This window comes from Limanda limanda, chromosome 13 (genome assembly GCF_963576545.1).
Source record: "Limanda limanda chromosome 13, fLimLim1.1, whole genome shotgun sequence".
Lineage (NCBI taxonomy): Eukaryota > Metazoa > Chordata > Actinopteri > Pleuronectiformes > Pleuronectidae > Limanda > Limanda limanda.
Genome location: NC_083648.1, coordinates 17,610,819 through 17,628,804, shown reverse-complemented (window position 1 = coordinate 17,628,804; position 17,986 = coordinate 17,610,819). Strand labels below are relative to the sequence as shown.

The window sequence follows — 17,986 nt, the reverse complement described above, 5'->3', positions numbered from 1 at the left end:
TTTCAATAAAACAATTCACACAATGAAAAACACTTAATTGTTATTTTAATTAAAAGGGCAAACAGCATATACAGATATTATGTTAAAAAACACAATAAAATATGATCTGTGTATAACAAGTCTTTACAAAATAAAGCTAAATGATCTTTTCGTGGATTTAAACATCTCACCATCTCTTTTTTCACACGTGATACCACATTGCCTGTTCTAAAATTCTGGTCCCTTCCTTGGCATCCTTTGCAGAACAGGTGCTCATTGAATATCTAGTGATGAGACATCCCCCTGTCTCCAGTTTTGGCTTAGGGGAAGTCCTCCCTGACAGTGACCGCACTGTTCTCTTTCATTGCTGTCTGCCGCCTGCTCTGGCTTTTCAGGAAACTGCTGGATGCACTGAGGCTATGCTCAGTGAACTACATTGTCACAAACACTGCTGTTCAGACAAGATCAGATTATTGTATTGTCTGTGGAGGTAATTCTCCCATGGAGTGTCGTGAGTCTTGAAGTCAGTGTCTTGCAAGATGCTGGTTTTAGCCTATACTTACTGAGGGCACTTGGAAAAGCACATAATCCGACATAAGCATAAACTGAAACATTTGTACTTTAAATTAAAACTGGTGCTGGATTTCTCTAAGCACAGGAATGTAGCATGATTATATTTTAGTATAGTATAAAACCAATTTGTGAACCGTCAGTAAACTTGAAAAATTATTCTTGGAGAGATCTGGACATGGAGATGAATGAAAAATGTCCTTCCTTTGTTGTTGGGGACAAGCGGCAGCATTCTTATGATTTCTTTAGTCTCTTCCTGTTGCTTTTTGACGATTCTGCCGCTTCCACAGGCTGGAGGAGGAGAGACAGAGCAACTATTCAGACAGGTCCACACACCGGATATAAAACCACTGAAAAGTTTGTCTGGAATATAAATCATGATTATTCCAAACATTGTAAAAGTCATTTTAAATTATAAAATGTACTCATCAGTTTTAAAGTCTTGAATTAAAATAATATTTGTTAAAGACGATCATTATGGTCACCTTCTCCCTCTTTCTGGTAACTCTAAAGAAGTCCTCCATTTGGGTTTGCCTGCTACGTCCTGCTGCCGTTTCCTTTTTCCGCTCCTCTCGCTTGCTTTCCCGTGTCTGACGGAACTTTTCCATTCGCCGACGCACCCTATCCACCCTAAAAACATGAATACTTACTATATATTCTAGTCTGTGACGGACAGAGAAGCATGAAAAAGTGGAAGCTGGGTTTGAGAATAAAAACATTATGTGCACGTACTTTACATGTTTGACGTGACAGAGAAACCCAACCAAGGCTTCCTCGTCTGGCTCCATCCAGACCAGTTCAGGGGCTACAGTCTCTGGTGCATCCAAAAATATCTTACGTGCTTCTTTGTACTTCCAGAAATGTGGAACAGGATGAGTCTGACGGGAAGCAGGTATTAGTATCTCTTTAGATCTTAATTTTATTGGCAAAGCAATGCACAGAAAGAACAACAAAGACCACTGACAGTCCATTGAGTACCTCTCTGTTGATATGCAAGACCACATTCTCGATGGTACGGTGCTTCTGGATCAGTGTCAGAGCTCTTCTGGGACCAAAACCGGTTATCTTGTCACAGTAGTCACAGCCCAACAGAATGCAGAGGTCAACAAACTGCAGGAAAATAAGAAAAAGAAGGTGTGTCAAACTACCCGCTTGTGTAGAGTGCTTCTACGAGGAATGATGTTATATATATCTCAAAGAATGTTTCAGTCTCACCTCTTCATGACTGATTTGGAGTTTTTCTAACAGCTTGGATAAAGAATATTCAGTTACGTCACTGTAAAGAATTAGAAATACAAAAATAGTATTAAAATCAATTAGTGCATCCTTCAATTTTGTTAGATCTATCAAGAACTAAAAGGCATGAAGGTAAAAAATATTAATCAACCTACATGTCTACAGAAAAATGTCCAACATCAACGTACAATGGAGAGTTTCTACCTGTCCTTCTTGGCGTTCAGCTGGCGAATTACAGTATTGGCTCCAAATGGCAGCGTGTCCATGTCCTCTGATGCCACCGCGTCCACAGTCCCGTCTCTCACCAGCCGGGCGCACAGTGCCTCAGCGTCCCCTGGAGCCTGGAGCCCATCAGAGAACAAGAGAGGGGTTGAAAATGAAAAGGGCAAGACAGGAAGACAGAGATGAAAAGATAGACATGAATGAATATATACTGTATAGTCTATGTTTAACAGATAATACCTGGATGGACGGGACTCCAAGAAGCTTCAGGAGATGGAGACAATCCTTGGTCTGGGCTGATGCTTCATTTAGCACAAAAGAGTCAAGATTCACTTTAAATAATATTTGCAGTTCACATGACATAACTCAGAACTGTAGGGAGGACTGTGACCAAGATTAAAGCACGTTTATACCTGTTCCTAAGCCGTTGGAGAATTTCCAACCAGCAGCTTCAGCTCGCTTCTCCAGCTGCAGGAAAGACAGGAGCTTGGATCAGTTGGGTCACTGTAATTCATCTGCATCACTCTACAGGTGCATCTGTGATACTGCACTGTATAATCACTTCCTTCTTTTTAAAACTTTCTTCTGACAACACTTTAAAGACGAACAGTTCAATTGGTGGTGTGAGCACAGATGAGAATTCAGATAAATATCTTTCAGACCAGTGATCATCTTACAAACACCAGGAGGATATGTTCAGTATTAGGTTGGGTTTACAAAATACAGTGTCACTTACAACAGGTATTTTTTCCTCAGGAGGCTTTCCGTCAAACACAAAGACTGGTTTAATGTCGTGCTCCAGGAAGGTGAGTGTGCGGAAGAATAGACCTGTCAGTGGGCTAGAGAAAAATAGTGTTTTTACACAGAATTAGCAGATAAGTGACAAAAAAAACGGACAGATATCCCGGTAAATCATAAGAAAACTGTGAAACCTTATTTTCATTGTTTGTGCAAGAGCAGGCTTGATTCACATGTGTGGTTGCAGTGGAGTTGTGTTATATTACATTATTGTATAGACTGTTTCTAATATTTACAACAGCACCACAGAAGCTTAAGAAGAGTGGACCATCCCGGAGCTCACTTTAGTGTTGGTGTCACTGCACGAAACTGGTTCACCACGATCGAGGTATCCAGAGCGATTACTTTTCCTGTGGAATGGAGCATATCATCAGCATTATAAGCACACACTAAACATTAGGAATAACTGGCTTGTTAATGAAATCTGTTCATGCTCATCGTGTCCATCTGAATGTTGACACTCAGGAACACTCCTCAAATAGATCTACACTCCGAAATACTCTTTCAAACCACTTGAGCCCACTGTATTTCAGGGGGAAATATGAATATGAAGGGATCAGTCTAGTACATAAATACAAAACTACGGTCACAATGCTTCATTTACAAAGCAGCAGAAAGTCAGTTCAAATGACTTGAGCTCTTGTGTCTTCTTACCATGATTGTGGCCGCAGTATAAAGTGCTTAATTGCATTATTTAAAAAACAGTGTCAAGAGTATTCATGCGGAGTGCGTCTTTTCAAAATGTTTCATTAGTGTTATTATTATGAATGAAGCAGATCGAGGCGATGTGGACGTAAATGTATTTCCGTAGTTCCTCTCATCTTAAGCTGATTATGATTTGTACGAAAAATCGATCAAAACTCAAGTGTATCAAGTTGTTATTATTTGAAGTAGAAAGAAACAGACGCTAAACACAGCAGCAAAATCAGAACTACAGTATTGTGCAGTCCTTAAATAAACAAGCTTTCACTACAGTAGTGGCAACATTTTACTGATACAACTACTCATACTAATAGTAATTTTACTTGAGTAGTGATACGTTTAATTAAGTTTGGTTTCAAGGGGCATAATTACCCTGAATATCGCGGTTAGCTCCCGAAGCTATCAAGTGGCTGTATGCTAACGTTAGCAATTAGCCACAAGCACCGTTGAGCATCACGTAAACAATCCTGGCTGATGAAACAAACAGACATGAAGCGTGTTACCTGTGTAGTCACCGATATCCTTGTGAGAAATGGCACAAGGAGCATCGATGCGGATCAAATCGGCCAGTTTCGTGATGCCCATCGTGTCGCACCGATGTTTTCCCCTGTTAGCAACACTTCCGGTGGACGAAGATGTAAACAACGGTCAGATTTTAGGTTTCATCAGTTTCATTCTCCGGATGATGTTTGTTTTTAAAACGACTTCCTGTCGGAGCTTCACCCGCAACTATCTGCGTTTAAAGGGGCTGGAGCAGCTTCCGTTGTTGCACATGAGCTAACACAACAGCAGGGGGCAGTGATGTACAGAGACATTGGTCAACATCCATCATTTATTACAGCAAAAATATTTACAATGAATGTGTTCATATATTACAAGAAAGTAAACAATAATAACTTAAAACTCCAGCTTCATGTGATAAGTACAGCGCGTGATAGAAAGAAATGGCCACTGCAACACTTTGCTGGTAACTCTGCATCATGTGTGAGAAATTAAAAAAAATAACACATCGTTCTTCAAAAATAATGACATCAATATCTCATATACATATTTGTCTGTTACACATGACCTTACATTAGCTCTAAGATTTACATCACACTGTATGATGATAAAACCACAAAGTCCATGCTCTTGTTTTTTTTAGTCTTGTAGGTAACTTAGTGGAAAACAAGGAGAGGTCAAATTCTCAGGAAAAACAAAGTCAAACTTTATAAACAGAATGGAAATACATAAATAATACACTGATAACTACCACCTCAAGTGCCCTGAAGTTCTGCTGCCACTTCATAAAGCTCAGATGACAATCTCTGGGCATGGCACGGCCACAGAGGTGAATAATAAATAAAGATTTCCAAGACTACAACGTTGCAACATAAGGCTATTCAAGTACTGTACACAAATGTTTTGGATAACAAGAAGGTCATGGGGCATTCAGGGTCAGTGTTATGGCACCTCTAGATTTAGACATTTTATTTTGACACTTTGAGAATCATCACTTTTTTGACCAAATTGATGAACTTCAGGTCACATGTGAGGTTTGGTCCTGTGAACTCAGGGCTAGGTTCCCAAAATACTTGTCCCGCTGTAATCCTTCTTGTACTAAAAAAGACTCAGATTACAGAAAAACCACTCAATGGATTTGCATGAGCGTTGATGGAGGGATGGGATATAGTCGGAAAAACTCTTTCCATGTGACGCAGATCCAGGAATATTTTTCCCACTTTCTTTACCAATGTGAGATTTTTTTTTTTTTTTTTTTTTTATATCTTCACTGGTTTCCGACAGAATAATTCTCGTAGCTTGATGAACATTTTTTGGGAGCATATTTAGGAAACTAATATCTATGAGTGTGTGCAATTTGTTGCATCTTGATTGAATTCAAGGGGATTGTTGGGCCTTGGCAGAGGTGTGTTCTCTACTGAGTGCATACTACTCTCCCAAAGATGGTAAGCATCACTGTAACACCTGTTGTTTCAATATAAAGGGTTCATCAAGTTGAGATGTTGCCCATCACTTTACACAAAATCTCGAATAAATCGCTAAAGGTTTGTTATTTCTGCTGATTCTTGTCAGACACTCCTTTTCCACTTTAGACCAATAATAAATAGTCTCCATATGACCGATGACATTTAGTTTCTCTTAAACAGGCGTGAACATCATGGATGTTCACATCATCACCTTCAGATTCAGGGGTTGACATTCTCTTCAGCAGACAACATGTTGTAACAAAGTATCTCTTACTACATCAGAACAGATGCAAACATTTTGGAGACTGTCAGTTGTTGTGTCATTGTCCTAGGTTTTACTTGTCGTTTACCAGTTTATACGGGAATGATATACAGAGACTTTACACTTTAAAGTTAAGTTTGTTCCCTGTGCTGAGGCAACAGTCTGTAGTTACAGTCCAGCATTGTAAAATTGTGTGACATTGAGTAGTTATAGTAAACATTGTTACATGCGCTGGCTCAGGTTTTATCTTGACAGTGTTCAGCTTAAATTTCAACATGGATTTTGCTATACAAACATACAGGGTTGTGGTTTAGGACATTACCAATGTTTATAAAGTTTCCTGTGGTTACCTTTAAATTATAGCAGCCCCCCTTGATTTAATGGCTTCCAGTGTTTTGGGAGGCTCACCCTAGTTTTACCTCAGCGACGGAACCAGATCCAGGTGTTTATGAGCCAGAACGCCACAGTAGCAGAGTAGATGATCACCTCTCGCTTGGAGCGCTCTTTGTTTTCTTCCTCAAGAAGCTGCAGACGCCGGTTCAGCTTCACAATCTGATTGATCACACAGACAAAAATATGTTTTCTCACTGTACAAGGGATGTTTTGTGTCCATGCTGGAGCTGGGAAAGATATAACGTTTCTATCTATGATTGACATTATTTAGAATTTAATTTTAATTCCAAGTATGAAAAGATACACATTTTTCATGGGACTATCTGTTCCTCGGATCAATTTATAAGAAACCGCACAAGTACAAGAGTTAATGCTGTTAGTTTCGGGGAAGATATCTTTGTGGACTTTCCTCCTGGCCCATGATGTGGTGAGAAGTTATCGTATTTTTTTTGACAGTCAAGTGTCTGAAAATGCCAACTGTCACTGATCTGCCACTGTTCCTCCAAAGCAGCCGGAATTGGGATTCATCAGCGTACCAACACTGTCTGCACCCTGATAGTTGTAAACATTAGACCTAACACAACATGAGAAAATATTCACAATTGAAACATTACCCACACCAAAGGCGTAGGGAAGGACAGCACATGTCACCTAAAGCAGACATTTCAGCCATTGAGATGAATTACCTGTCGTCGTAGTGAGGAGGCGTCCACTAAGCCAGACTCATCAGGGTTTATATCCAGGGCCAAGTCCAGGTGTGTCCTTTAGAGATAAACATAATTCAGTTTAAAATATCTCAGCTTCATGAATTTTCACCACAGTAAGCAGCTCTTTTTTTCTGAGAAACTTCGTAATCACAGCGAGTTCAGAGAATTTCAGTGACAAAGAACAGACACCTGCGGTGGCTGTCATCCAGGACCTCAAGGACCTGCTGGTACGCCCGGCGTGTGGTTGACTGGATGTAAGACAGGACCCCAGCAGCTGTGAACAGGTTGATGCTTGCATCCTCGGGGGAACAGAGGGGGGGACATAAGCGGACTGGGGGAACAGAGGGTGACGGGCTGATGCTGGCAGAGAAGTGAGTGGGCGCAGAAAGATACAGAGATTAGATATTTTTTAAACTAACAAAGAGTGAAGGGAAAAATAACAGACAACAACTTTTGAACGGAAATGAACAGCTCATATGTAGAAAATTTTCTTACCTTATATCACTTCTGCTGGCCGGAACGCTATGGCGGCCAGAGATGTGCTCACTCGCACTACGTTCCCTTCGAGAGCGAGCGTGGCTGTGGCCCTGTGGTTGATACTAACATTTAAAATGATGTCAGAATCAGGTTAAATGTTGACAAATTAAAACCATATGCGTAAACAAGTAACTCCATGTCACAGCAGGATAGGTGACACACTTTGTGCTGCACAATCAGTTGACCAAGTTAAAGAAGATTTTCTGGATTCTTAAATGCTGAATACCTTTCCACCAAAAGGTGCTTTAATATGATACTATAAAGGAAAGAGGTCAAGAATTAACCTAATTTAAGGACACATCAATTTAGTACATATAACAAGGGCTATTTGGATTTTTAAATACAATTTCCATATATACATTTTTTTTCATCTTCAAAACGACTTTCTGTTCTGACGGCCTTACACACACCTCCACCTAAACTGATGAATCTCTAAATGTTATTATGTCTAGAATATTTTAATGGTAAAACTTACAGATGTGATTAATTAGTGACATTGACGTGAGCCTTACCGTCTGGCTGGGAGTGTTCTGTGAGGAGGCGGCTTGCTCGGTCTCCATAGAGTCCAGTGACTGCTCTGTGAGCGTGAGGACACGTGGGGGGGTCTTCATGCTCAGGAGGTCCACAGGAGGGATGGACTGAATCAGGTCCAAATCTCTTGGACGAGAATATCGAGGGTCATCATCGTCACCTGTGGATGAAGTGACAAGGCCAGGCGATCACAGTTCCAGCTTTCAATGGGTGATAGTGGCTTAGTTGAGTGCTTGTTCTGGATTTAGTGTTTTGCCCAGCACCAGGTCAAGATGCATTTTCAGGTGTGTTAATATGGAGACATTATTTCTGATATGGAGCTAAAATGTCCAGAAAATGTATGTGCTTTATCCAGCACATTATATGCTGATGCACACATGGCCGGATATCGCAAACCGTATTCCCACTAAGTGATCTGTTACTGACGTCCTGTCTCTGGTCCTCACCTGCAACAATAATCCTCTCAGGAACCTGCATCATGGTTGTGTGAGTGGGCATGGGCGTCTCCAGCGGAAAGGACCCTCTCTGGTTTTCTGAGGCCACCATCAGAGTGTCGGGGATCCGCATGCGCTGGCTGATGCCTTCTGTGTACTCCAGCTCATAGTGGATGCGGTTTATCTCAGCCGCCTCTGCAGAGGGGGGGCCGAAGGTTGGCACACTCATCTAGCCTGTGAATGGGAGGATATGGAAAAACACTTGAAATACACTAGAGATGGTGCTGTCACAGTGGCAGGTGTACACAAAAAACCCACAATAAGCTCACAAGTGTGAGATCTGCAGGTTTGCAGTATCTCTGGCTTTAAGATTTCACTAATCCAAACACAGTAGTGTAACTGTGTTTAATTTAAATTTACAATTAGGGCGGATGTATTCCTTTCCAAACGGCTCAGTGGCAGGTGGTGCTGTCCTGGAGACGATCTCTGGCTAATGTTGTAGGGCACGTCCCATAAATAACCGAGTAAGCCTGAGGACAGGAGGTTTGTGGTGCAGCAGCCAGAGCAAGTCAATCATACAAGAAATAACAATACACGTTGTATTGCATTAAATTACATAACGCTGACATGAGGTGAGGCAGGTGTTGTCGTGTGGCTTTAATGTCACTGACTGAAATCCCACAGACAGATGACGCCACGTCTAAGCATGTACGTAAGCTAATATCAAGCTAATGTTACTGGTCTGGTGTCTGAGGAGCGTTAGCTGCTACGATTAGCAGATGTTGACTTTACCACAACACCAGTTAGCTCGGCTGTGTGTGGTAGCAGGCGGGCGCTAACCCGTGCTATTTACGGCTTCGCTCGGCTTTAGCTTCCACGGCTACTTACCGGTCGGGTTTTAACAGCAGGGTTTAAAATGTCATGTGTCAGAAGGTCGTTTATTCTGTAAAATTAGCGGCATTAAGCGGGAAGTAGGACTAGCGACACGGAAACACGTACCGCTCCGGGCCAGTGTGAGGAGCGCCTGCCAACATACACCCCGTGTGTCCGGAGGGGCGGAGGTTATGAGATACGTACTCAATAAAAGGGAGGGACACCCCACAGGGACCGCTCGGGTTAAGAAACGAGCGCACATAAATGAAACGCTGAAACGAATTTAAATAAACCTTTATTGATCACATTGCCCGTGTCAAACAATCTGACAATAAAACAAACTTTGCGGTTAACATACACATTTACTGTTTTTTTTGTTGTTACATGATTCAAACCTTTTAAATACTCTTTAAGATCATCATGGAAAACAGACCTGACAGATTTTTGACTAGAACATTTGCATTTGTAACCTATATAGATTTTTGCAAGGATAATTCATATATTTATGATTTAAAAAAATCTTCTTCCTCAATGTTTTAGTTATAGTTCAAGAACCCAAATATACCATGTTCATAAAATAAAGTGAAATATTTGTACAAAGTTCAATACTACTTTTTTAGAATAAGGACAATGCAAACATATCAGTTTTAGTAGTTCCAGAGACAGTTAATGTAATTGAAATAATTATTACAAAACCACACAGAGGTATTACATTGGATTATTATTTTATGTTTTTACTTTTATTAACCATTATTTTTTATTTAAATATGTGCTTGTTGTGAAGCACGTTGTACCTGTGATCTGAAATGTGCTATATAAATCAAGTTTATTGTTGTTATGATTAAATTGGCAAAACATTTGGTGGGAAATATCAGTAGCTGCAAACACATGAAGAAGAAATCTTGAGTTGGAGCGCCTCATCGGGGATGTCACTTTGGAAATACAACTCCCACAATCCTAACGTGTGCGACAGCACCGCGCATGCGTCGTGCGTCTGGGCCATTATTTTGTCCTCCTCAAGCTTCAAATGAACAACAGGCGAAGCGTTCCTTGAAATGAATTAAATATTAATACGCGGAAGGAGCTTCCTTTCCTCCTCGGTCACCACTGCGGACCTTCATGGAGCCTCTCGGTCAGTAGCTCGCCGTGTCGCCGGGCTGATCGCTCCTCGGTCCGACTCGAGGCCGAAAACAGTGCTCGGAGTGACAGCCCCGTTAAAGGCAGCAGATTGGGTGTTTATCTGGTTGACTAGCCACCTAGCTAGCTCCAGAGACAGCTCAGAAGGGGAGGAAGAGCCCGGGAGGAGCAGCAGGACACTTGAGGAGACAGACGAGCCGTGGCTGTCCCTGTCCCACCCTACCGAGGGGATGATGGCTCACCTTCGAGACATGCAGAACCAGGTACACTAACCCTCTTTATCCTGTCACCTCCCTTCCTCTGCTCCCAGACAGGGCGAGCCCCCATCACCGTCAGCTTTTCCAAGAATGGGTGGGTGGGGGGTCTGAGGCATCATGTGAACATCCTTCTCATTACCAACATGAATTCATTGAACTGTTCTATCTTCCTGCCATTGTCAGCATCAACATTTGAAAAACACTTCATGAGAAACTATATATTTCATAGCATCACACATTTAGAGCCTCCATTGCTTTAGAGTTACAGTTGTCACATGCAGCTATATATATATATTGTGTGTGTGCTTCATACTCCGTGAAATCACGACTGATTTCCTGCTGGTATAGAGACAGAAAAGCACTTAACTTTCAAGTGTAATGCCTCTTGCATTACATCTCAGCACATTGGATTGAGAGTCCACATAATTATACGAGTAATTATGTGGACTCTCGACTGAATCATGGGCATTGACACAGATAAGAAAAGGTTAATCATCCAACATCTTTATATACCAGTAGCGGACTTCAATATAATGTAGGACAAAACTTAGATCTAACTCCCAATTCAAAGTAAACTTTATATTAAGCAATCATATGTGAAACAAGTTGTTTCTGTGCTGTTTAAATGTTCAGCAACACTCTTGCATGCAAAGCATACTACAAGAGATGTCGTCCTGATATGCATTCTTTGCTGTCCCTGATCCAGAATACACGGTTGGACCCCGAGGAGTACTTCACCAAGCAAGAGCGGATTGGGAAAGGCTCCTTTGGAGAGGTCTACAAAGGCATCAACAACCGCACAAAGGAAGTGGTGGCGATTAAAATCATAGACCTGGAGGAGGCCGAGGACGAGATCGAAGACATCCAGCAGGAGATCACAGTGCTCAGCCAGTGTGACAGTCCTTTTGTTACCAAGTATTACGGCTCATACCTGAAGGTGAGTTGATAACACGAGTTCTGGAGCGACACATGCACAGGTTATCACAGTTACAACGTGAAGAGACACACACAGTGCTGTACAAGTCTTTAATCAAATCTTTTTGTTCCCTCTCAGGGGACCAAGTTGTGGATTATCATGGAATATTTAGGTGGAGGATCTGCTCTGGATCTGGTACGAGGCGTCTTCATTTATTCGCTGCTTACAATGTTTTATACAGCGTTTACAGTGGTAGAAGCAAAATCTGACCTGCTCTTGTCGTTCTCTCCCTTGGTATATTGTGTGCCTTTATCCCTCTAGCTCCGTCCAGGGCCTCTTGAAGAAACGTACATTGCAACAATACTGAGGGAAATACTAAAGGGGCTTGAGTATCTGCACTCTGAGAGGAAGATTCACAGAGATATTAAAGGTAATAAGCACTCTCTTCATGCATTCATGACTGTACAGAAGTTACAACACATACACCGAGCAAAGAGTCAGGTGGAAATAGTCACTAGCTGTCTCCTCTTTATCATCAGTTTATATCGTTTTAGAGTCTCGTCCTTGTACAAAGCCTTAATTCAGAGCTAATTTGGAGTTTGCAGTATTAAGAATAGAGAGACTTATACTTTAAAATGCTGTGATTCAGCAGCCTGTATCAGCAAGTACCGTCCATGCTGCACTATAGGGTGACTATAGGGTGGCAGATCAACAAAGATAAATATTAAAACAACGTGTGATGTATTATCCGTAGAGAGTGAACGTGGTGTTTGCTATAATGAAACTAGAGAGAGGACTCTGTCATGTGTGTATGTGTATGTAGTATTCTGAGTCCATCTGTTCATCCATCTGCTACATGTAATGTTCTGAAAGCAGCTGATTTTAAATTTGAAAACCCTAGGATGATGGATTTTCAGAAATTACACTTGATTGGCCTTAAAGCCCCAACAAGGAGTTTTAAACTGGTTAGGAAACAGTCTTATTTTAATATTGCTGCGTCTTTATGACTAACCGCAACAAATGAGACAATCAGGGAGAAAATTGTCTTTTTCTATAAACTGCCGCCTTTTTTCCACAGAGACGCCAAAATCAATAAAAATGAAAAGTTCCTTGTAGGAGATTTAATAAGCAACAGCACTTTAAATACTGTTTATCATCCCATAATATTATAATCCCAAATGGGACTACATTGTTCATGAGCGCCGACAAGTTTATTGATGCTCTGTGTTTAGCAAATCTAGTGAAAACAAGCCTGTACTGATTCTTATTTGTTCATGACTTTTGACTTTTATTCTTTCTTTTTCTGCCTTTCTCCAAGCTGCCAATGTGCTCTTGTCGGAGCAGGGCGAAGTGAAGCTGGCAGATTTCGGGGTGGCAGGACAGCTGACAGACACCCAGATAAAAAGGAACACGTTTGTGGGCACGCCTTTCTGGATGGCTCCGGAGGTTATCAAACAGTCGGCTTACGACTTCAAGGTGAGGCCGCAGTGGACAAGAGACGACAGACGGATTAACTGTACTTTGCTTAGGTTGTTAAAAGATGATGCCAAGTTCACAATACAAGACTTGCTGTCTTGCGATCAGGAGTCACGCAGTCATTGAGAGTTCATGCTACATGCAGACTGACAGTAGGGGGTCACTCACTACACAATATTTCACCAGGAGAAACCCCCAGACCAATATGTCTGGTCTCTAAAGTACTTTTGATCATGAAAACACATGTGAGAAGAGATGAGTTGGGTCCGACCGATCCTTCTGCTTTTCACTGACATCCTGCCCATTACGACACCTCCAGCTGCAGGAGGTGAAACACTCCACTGGACGTCACAGTTCTCTTGTGCAGTCGGCTCACGTTTTTTCTGTCCGAACCCATATTAGTCCAATGCAGTAAATATAAGCTGCACTGAGTCTGTGTTACTTTGTCCCTCACACACATGTGTATTGTTTGTTTTCTTCAATCACAGACATGTGCAGTGTAACAGGTCAGGGGGCATCTCATCAGTACATTTACCTTCAACCCGTCCAAGTCTAGTCAGAGTCTACTTTGGTAGAACATCAGGTGATAAGGTTTTGTCATTGGTGGTGGCACTGATGAGAAATTTTTACGCATGGGGAAGAATGATTTGATACACATTTTAACTTCTATTTTTTAAGGTCCTTTCACAATATCCAGTGTTTATGAGCTCACACCTTACTATCACATTTTCTCTCCCAATCAGGCGGACATCTGGTCCTTGGGCATCACTGCCATTGAGTTGGCCAAAGGAGAACCTCCCAACTCCGACCTACACCCCATGAGGGTCCTCTTCCTCATCCCCAAAAACACTCCTCCCACCCTGGAGGGGCCTTACAGCAAACCTTTCAAAGAGTTTGTGGAAGCTTGTCTAAATAAAGACCCACGTTTTGTAAGTACAAACCTTGTGCAGGCGTTCTGACATGTTTGTTTGGGCTAGATTAAATAAGAAAATAATTCCAGATTTGCACGGCAGTTTCTGGTGTAAGTCCTACCTCACTTTAGTAACTTGCTAATATGTTGAATCCAATTTATGTGATGGCACTCGCTCACGTGCTTATGATCTAAAAACTAGTCAACTGATTCCAACTAGTTCTTCTTCCTGTTACAGAACCTACTCTCACTGAATGTTCATTCTTCTCTATTCTTCCTTCTCGGCAGAGGCCAACCGCCAAAGAGCTTGTGAAGCACAAGTTCATCACACGTTACACCAAGAAGACAGCCTACCTGACAGAGCTGATTGACCGCTACCGACGCTGGAAGTCAGAGGGACACGGGGAGGAGTCCAGCTCTGATGACTCAGATATGTGAGTCTCAAGAAACATACATTCTATATACATCCAATCTTTTTCAAGTATCTGTTCACACACAAGCAGTTTATATCATGTTTAACCGGTGAGTCTGGACATGCAGTTTTTGTGTTCCAGTGACTGTTAAAGGGGAAGTTATGACTTTCTCATTAGTCATGTAGACAGAAGGAAAAACCTTCTGGGTCATTTGATTTCTTCCCATTTGGTACAAATGTTCTCTATTTGAATTTTGGTGGTCCAAGGTCAAGTCCACAGTGACCTCGCAAAACATGTTTTTGGTCATAACAAAGTTCAAACCTTAACTGTGACACAACACAAATGTCTAATCTGAAATTATGACATGACAACAGTTCAACTTCAGTGTGACATTGTAATTGGACTTTATGGCCATTGTTAAACTCAAAAACCTAAGCAGAGATTATAATCATATTTCCTGCAACTCGATTTGTTTAGGTGATAATTCACATGTGTATGAATACATTTTATATCTAGTGTTGGGGAGTAACGGAATACATGTAACGGCGTTACGTATTTAGAATACAAATTATGAGTAACTGTATTCCGTTACAGTTACAAATTAAATAGATGGTATTCAGAATACAGTTACATTGTTGAAATCAGTGGATTACATGACGGTACTTCTCAAGTTTATTCACTCTCTCGTAAATCCACCGGCGGCAAAGCCCCCAGGAAGCAGCTGGAGACCAGGGCTGCCATAAGAGCGCCCGGGCCCCCGGCGGCGTGAAGGAGCCTCACCGCTACCGGCTCGGGACCGTTACAGGCCCGGGACCGAGGCTCTGAGAGAGTTCCGTCGCTACCAGAAATCTACGGAGCTGCTGATCCGCAAGCTGCCCTTCCAGCACCTGGTGAGAGAAGACCGACCTGCGCTCCCAGAGCTCCGCTGTCATGGCTCTGCAGGAGGCCAGCGAGGCACGCCGGGTTCACACCGGACGCTGAAACGCCGGGCAGCGCTAATAATATCACCCGTTGACCCAGTAGTATAAAAGCATATGGTCACTTGTTTCTCCAACATTAACTGCAACAGCGTCCCAATTTAATTTCATCCATCTTCAAGAGCTTCTCCGCTGTTTGCTCCGTTCAATGTCGGGTGTCGAGGGTAAATTACGTATTCTCCGCCCCCCTCTCTTTTTATCTTTATGACTGCTTGTGTGTCTGTATGGAGGGGCAGAGGGGGGCATTTAATAATGTGATCGGTAAAATTGGTAAAATTAAAACTCCAGGAAAACAGAAGGGGAATACAAACTATGGGATGCATACTTTATCATTTATATCATATAATATGTCATCAATATCGTTTAAAATCATTTTTCAGTGTGTTTCCTGGAGCGATACGCTCGCGTCAAGCGCAAAAAATAGACTCGACGCCGAAACGATCGCTGCACGGCGCGAGGCAGCCTTGGCGCAGGGGGGGGTTCAGCCTCCGGTAGGACCCGCACAGAGATGGGAGAGGATGGGAGCCGGACATCCAGCTGCCCCGCCGCATCTTGCGGAGAGAGAGTTTAAACTGCTGCTGCTCCACTGACTATAACAACGCCGCAATCATACACTTAAAAATGCAATAGAAACCGGAAGTATTCCAAGTATTCAGAATACGTTACTCAGATTAGTTAATGTAATGGAATACGTAACAGATTAAATTTTTGGGCATGTATTCTGTAACGGAATACGTTTTGAAAGTATCCTTCCCAACACTGATTATATGATATAGATACATTTCCCTAGTGTTCATGAATACAGGCTTGTTGATTCATTATATGTGAGATCATGATGGTTCTGCTCATGTATGTTAATATTTTGTCTTCTGTTAATTCGCCCCCCTCACATCTTTAAGGGATGCTGATGGTGACGTGGATACATGTCCCATGTGGACCTTCCCCACGGTCAGACCCAACTCTATGAACAAGTTACAGAAGGGCTACACACACACAGATTCCGACGTAAGACACATCCAGCAAATACATACACAGAGTCATATCTATTGTTTAGTTTTTTTCCTAACACCTTTTCTCCCCTTTGCAGTCAGGAGACTTGGTGAAACGACAACCTAAGTCACAATGCTTGTCTGCTTTGGTAACTCCCATTTTCAGAGAGGTATGTGTGAGTCTTGTATTTCTGCTGATTAACAGATAAACACCTTGAATCTTCAACCCATCATTAATAAAATGCTTTAATAACTAGAACATCACTCAATAGATTTTAAACATCTGCCAGTAATGGGAAACTGCTTAAAATGTTAAAAATCTCACATTGTTAAAGTAAGTGGTAAAGACTTCCTGGATCTGCCCTTTTGTTCCGGATGGAAATCCATTTTGTAGTTATTGCATAAACCTGCTGACAAGCAAACCAACAGACATAGGTGAAAACATAACCTCCTTGGCCAAGGTAACAATGTGTGTCTGAGCTGCAACAGTGATTTGATCTGCACTGCATTTTTTTTATCACGTGAAAACCATCACTGATTTTTATCAGATTTACTGAGAGGCTTACTGATGTCATTACATGTCTGACTGGTTGGGTTTGTTTTCAGGAAACAAGTGAAGTTTCTTGAAAACCACGTGTTTATTATACAAATTCAAAACCAGATCTTCATGATAACAAAACGGGAACGATACAGTCACTGTTAACATGTGTATTCAACAGTCAAATTACAATGGAAAAGAGAAGAGGGGCATGTAATTCTGAAGTATCTGTATCTGTTTATCGCACAGCCTTAAACTTCACTCTGTACAATCCTTTCTACTTGATCCGTCTTGAACAACAGTTGAAGGAGAAGCGGCGGGCAAGTGGCGGAGGTGTAGGAGCTATCGAGGAGTTGGAGAACGCCTTCAACCTCGCGGAGGAGTCCTGTCCGGGCATCTCCGACCGCCTCGTCACACATATGATGGAGAGAGTGTGCAGGTGATTAAGCAGCAGCTCTCCCAGCAGTCAGATTTGGACGGTCACTAGGCAACAGAGATCGTGTCTTCATTATATTCTAACCCTCTGCTTCCTGTCGTTCTTTCAGGTTTTCTTTAAATGGTAACACCACCCCGTCTTCGCGGTGAAACCCCCAGCTGGATGTAACTTAAACCTGTCGCCCCTTTTTTCTGTCTCCCAGACCCACCCAATGTCTCAGATAAGGACAACAGAAGAACACCCCCCCTCCACACACACACACCCTCCTCACTACCTTTACTCCTTTCCTAGTCCTGTCCCTGAAGAGATCTTTTAATTAGTTATAATTAAATATTTTTACAGTTTTTTCTTTAAGAGCGGAGAGTATTTAAGACAAAAAAAGCCACAACATTTAGAGCGTTGTGTATACCTGTTAGGTTGAGAAGAAAAAAAACTATAATAAAGTTTATGGAAAATGTCTGGTCTTCAATGTGCTTCTTTAAAAGAGTTTGTTGCAGAAAGGAGCCACAACATGGGAAGTTGGAGATTCCCACTGCAGCTTGTGTGGCTGAACCATTCTGTTCTTTTTGTCGGCTTGTTGCTCACACTCAGACTAGAGCGCCACATTTTTCAGTCCCAGCACAACCTGAGCCCAATGCAGTTAATACAAGCTGCAGTTTGTGACCCTGTCAATGACACATGCTTTTTTCCTCTTATTACAGACTTGTGTAGAGTAAAAAAAAATCA

At 41.9% G+C, this 17,986-nt stretch overlaps 3 protein-coding genes across 4 annotated transcripts; 1 reads left to right on the top strand and 2 right to left on the bottom strand.

Annotated features, from left to right (window-relative positions):
* Window positions 1-28: 28 nt before the first annotated feature.
* zgc:110269 (probable flap endonuclease 1 homolog) lies at window positions 29-4,240 on the bottom strand. Its single transcript, XM_061084146.1, has 11 exons — window positions 4,011-4,240; window positions 3,089-3,155; window positions 2,744-2,846; window positions 2,421-2,475; window positions 2,248-2,309; window positions 1,990-2,126; window positions 1,765-1,825; window positions 1,528-1,659; window positions 1,282-1,427; window positions 1,035-1,179; window positions 29-840 (listed from the first exon to the last, which is right to left on the bottom strand). Exons 1-11 carry the CDS (start codon window positions 4,090-4,092, stop codon window positions 784-786), a joined length of 1,047 nt encoding a protein of 348 aa, XP_060940129.1. The 5' UTR covers window positions 4,093-4,240; the 3' UTR covers window positions 29-783.
* Window positions 4,241-4,325: 85 nt separating this feature from the next.
* On the bottom strand, window positions 4,326-9,358 carry mffb (mitochondrial fission factor b). 2 transcript variants are annotated; one of them, XM_061084063.1, is made up of 7 exons: window positions 9,227-9,358; window positions 8,351-8,572; window positions 7,886-8,064; window positions 7,332-7,435; window positions 7,026-7,196; window positions 6,816-6,891; window positions 4,326-6,288 (listed from the first exon to the last, which is right to left on the bottom strand). In XM_061084063.1, the coding sequence occupies exons 2-7, from the start codon at window positions 8,565-8,567 to the stop codon at window positions 6,157-6,159; spliced, it is 879 nt and encodes a 292-aa protein (XP_060940046.1). In that variant the 5' UTR covers window positions 8,568-8,572; window positions 9,227-9,358; the 3' UTR covers window positions 4,326-6,156. The 2 variants fall into 2 exon arrangements, with proteins under 2 accessions (XP_060940046.1, XP_060940047.1); XM_061084064.1 differs by having other exon boundaries at window positions 7,332-7,423.
* An 843-nt stretch (window positions 9,359-10,201) lies between these two features.
* Window positions 10,202-17,717, top strand: stk25b (serine/threonine kinase 25b). The gene is made up of 11 exons (XM_061083738.1): window positions 10,202-10,611; window positions 11,312-11,542; window positions 11,660-11,716; window positions 11,843-11,951; window positions 12,840-12,997; window positions 13,741-13,926; window positions 14,196-14,341; window positions 16,197-16,302; window positions 16,385-16,456; window positions 17,127-17,263; window positions 17,370-17,717. Exons 1-11 carry the CDS (start codon window positions 10,579-10,581, stop codon window positions 17,407-17,409), a joined length of 1,275 nt encoding a protein of 424 aa, XP_060939721.1. The 5' UTR covers window positions 10,202-10,578; the 3' UTR covers window positions 17,410-17,717.
* The last annotated feature ends 269 nt before the right edge of the window (window positions 17,718-17,986 follow it).

Coding starts and splice junctions, on each gene's coding strand:
- zgc:110269 (XM_061084146.1), bottom strand. CDS start 4,092: ATGGGCATCACGAAACTGGCCGATTTGATCCGCATCGATGCTCCTTGT. Junction 1,826..1,989: donor CTGAACGCCAAGAAGGACAG/GTAGAAACTCTC, acceptor AATTCTTTACAG/TGACGTAACTGAATATTCTT. Junction 1,428..1,527: donor TCTTGCATATCAACAGAGAG/GTACTCAATGGA, acceptor GCTTCCCGTCAG/ACTCATCCTGTTCCACATTT.
- mffb (XM_061084063.1), bottom strand. CDS start 8,567: ATGAGTGTGCCAACCTTCGGCCCCCCCTCTGCAGAGGCGGCTGAGATA. Junction 8,065..8,350: donor TGAGAGGATTATTGTTGCAG/GTGAGGACCAGA, acceptor CTTCATCCACAG/GTGACGATGATGACCCTCGA. Junction 7,197..7,331: donor GCCAGCAGAAGTGATATAAG/GTAAGAAAATTT, acceptor CTTCTCTGCCAG/CATCAGCCCGTCACCCTCTG.
- stk25b (XM_061083738.1), top strand. CDS start 10,579: ATGATGGCTCACCTTCGAGACATGCAGAACCAG. Junction 14,342..16,196: donor AGCTCTGATGACTCAGATAT/GTGAGTCTCAAG, acceptor CACATCTTTAAG/GGATGCTGATGGTGACGTGG. Junction 16,303..16,384: donor ACACACACACAGATTCCGAC/GTAAGACACATC, acceptor TCCCCTTTGCAG/TCAGGAGACTTGGTGAAACG.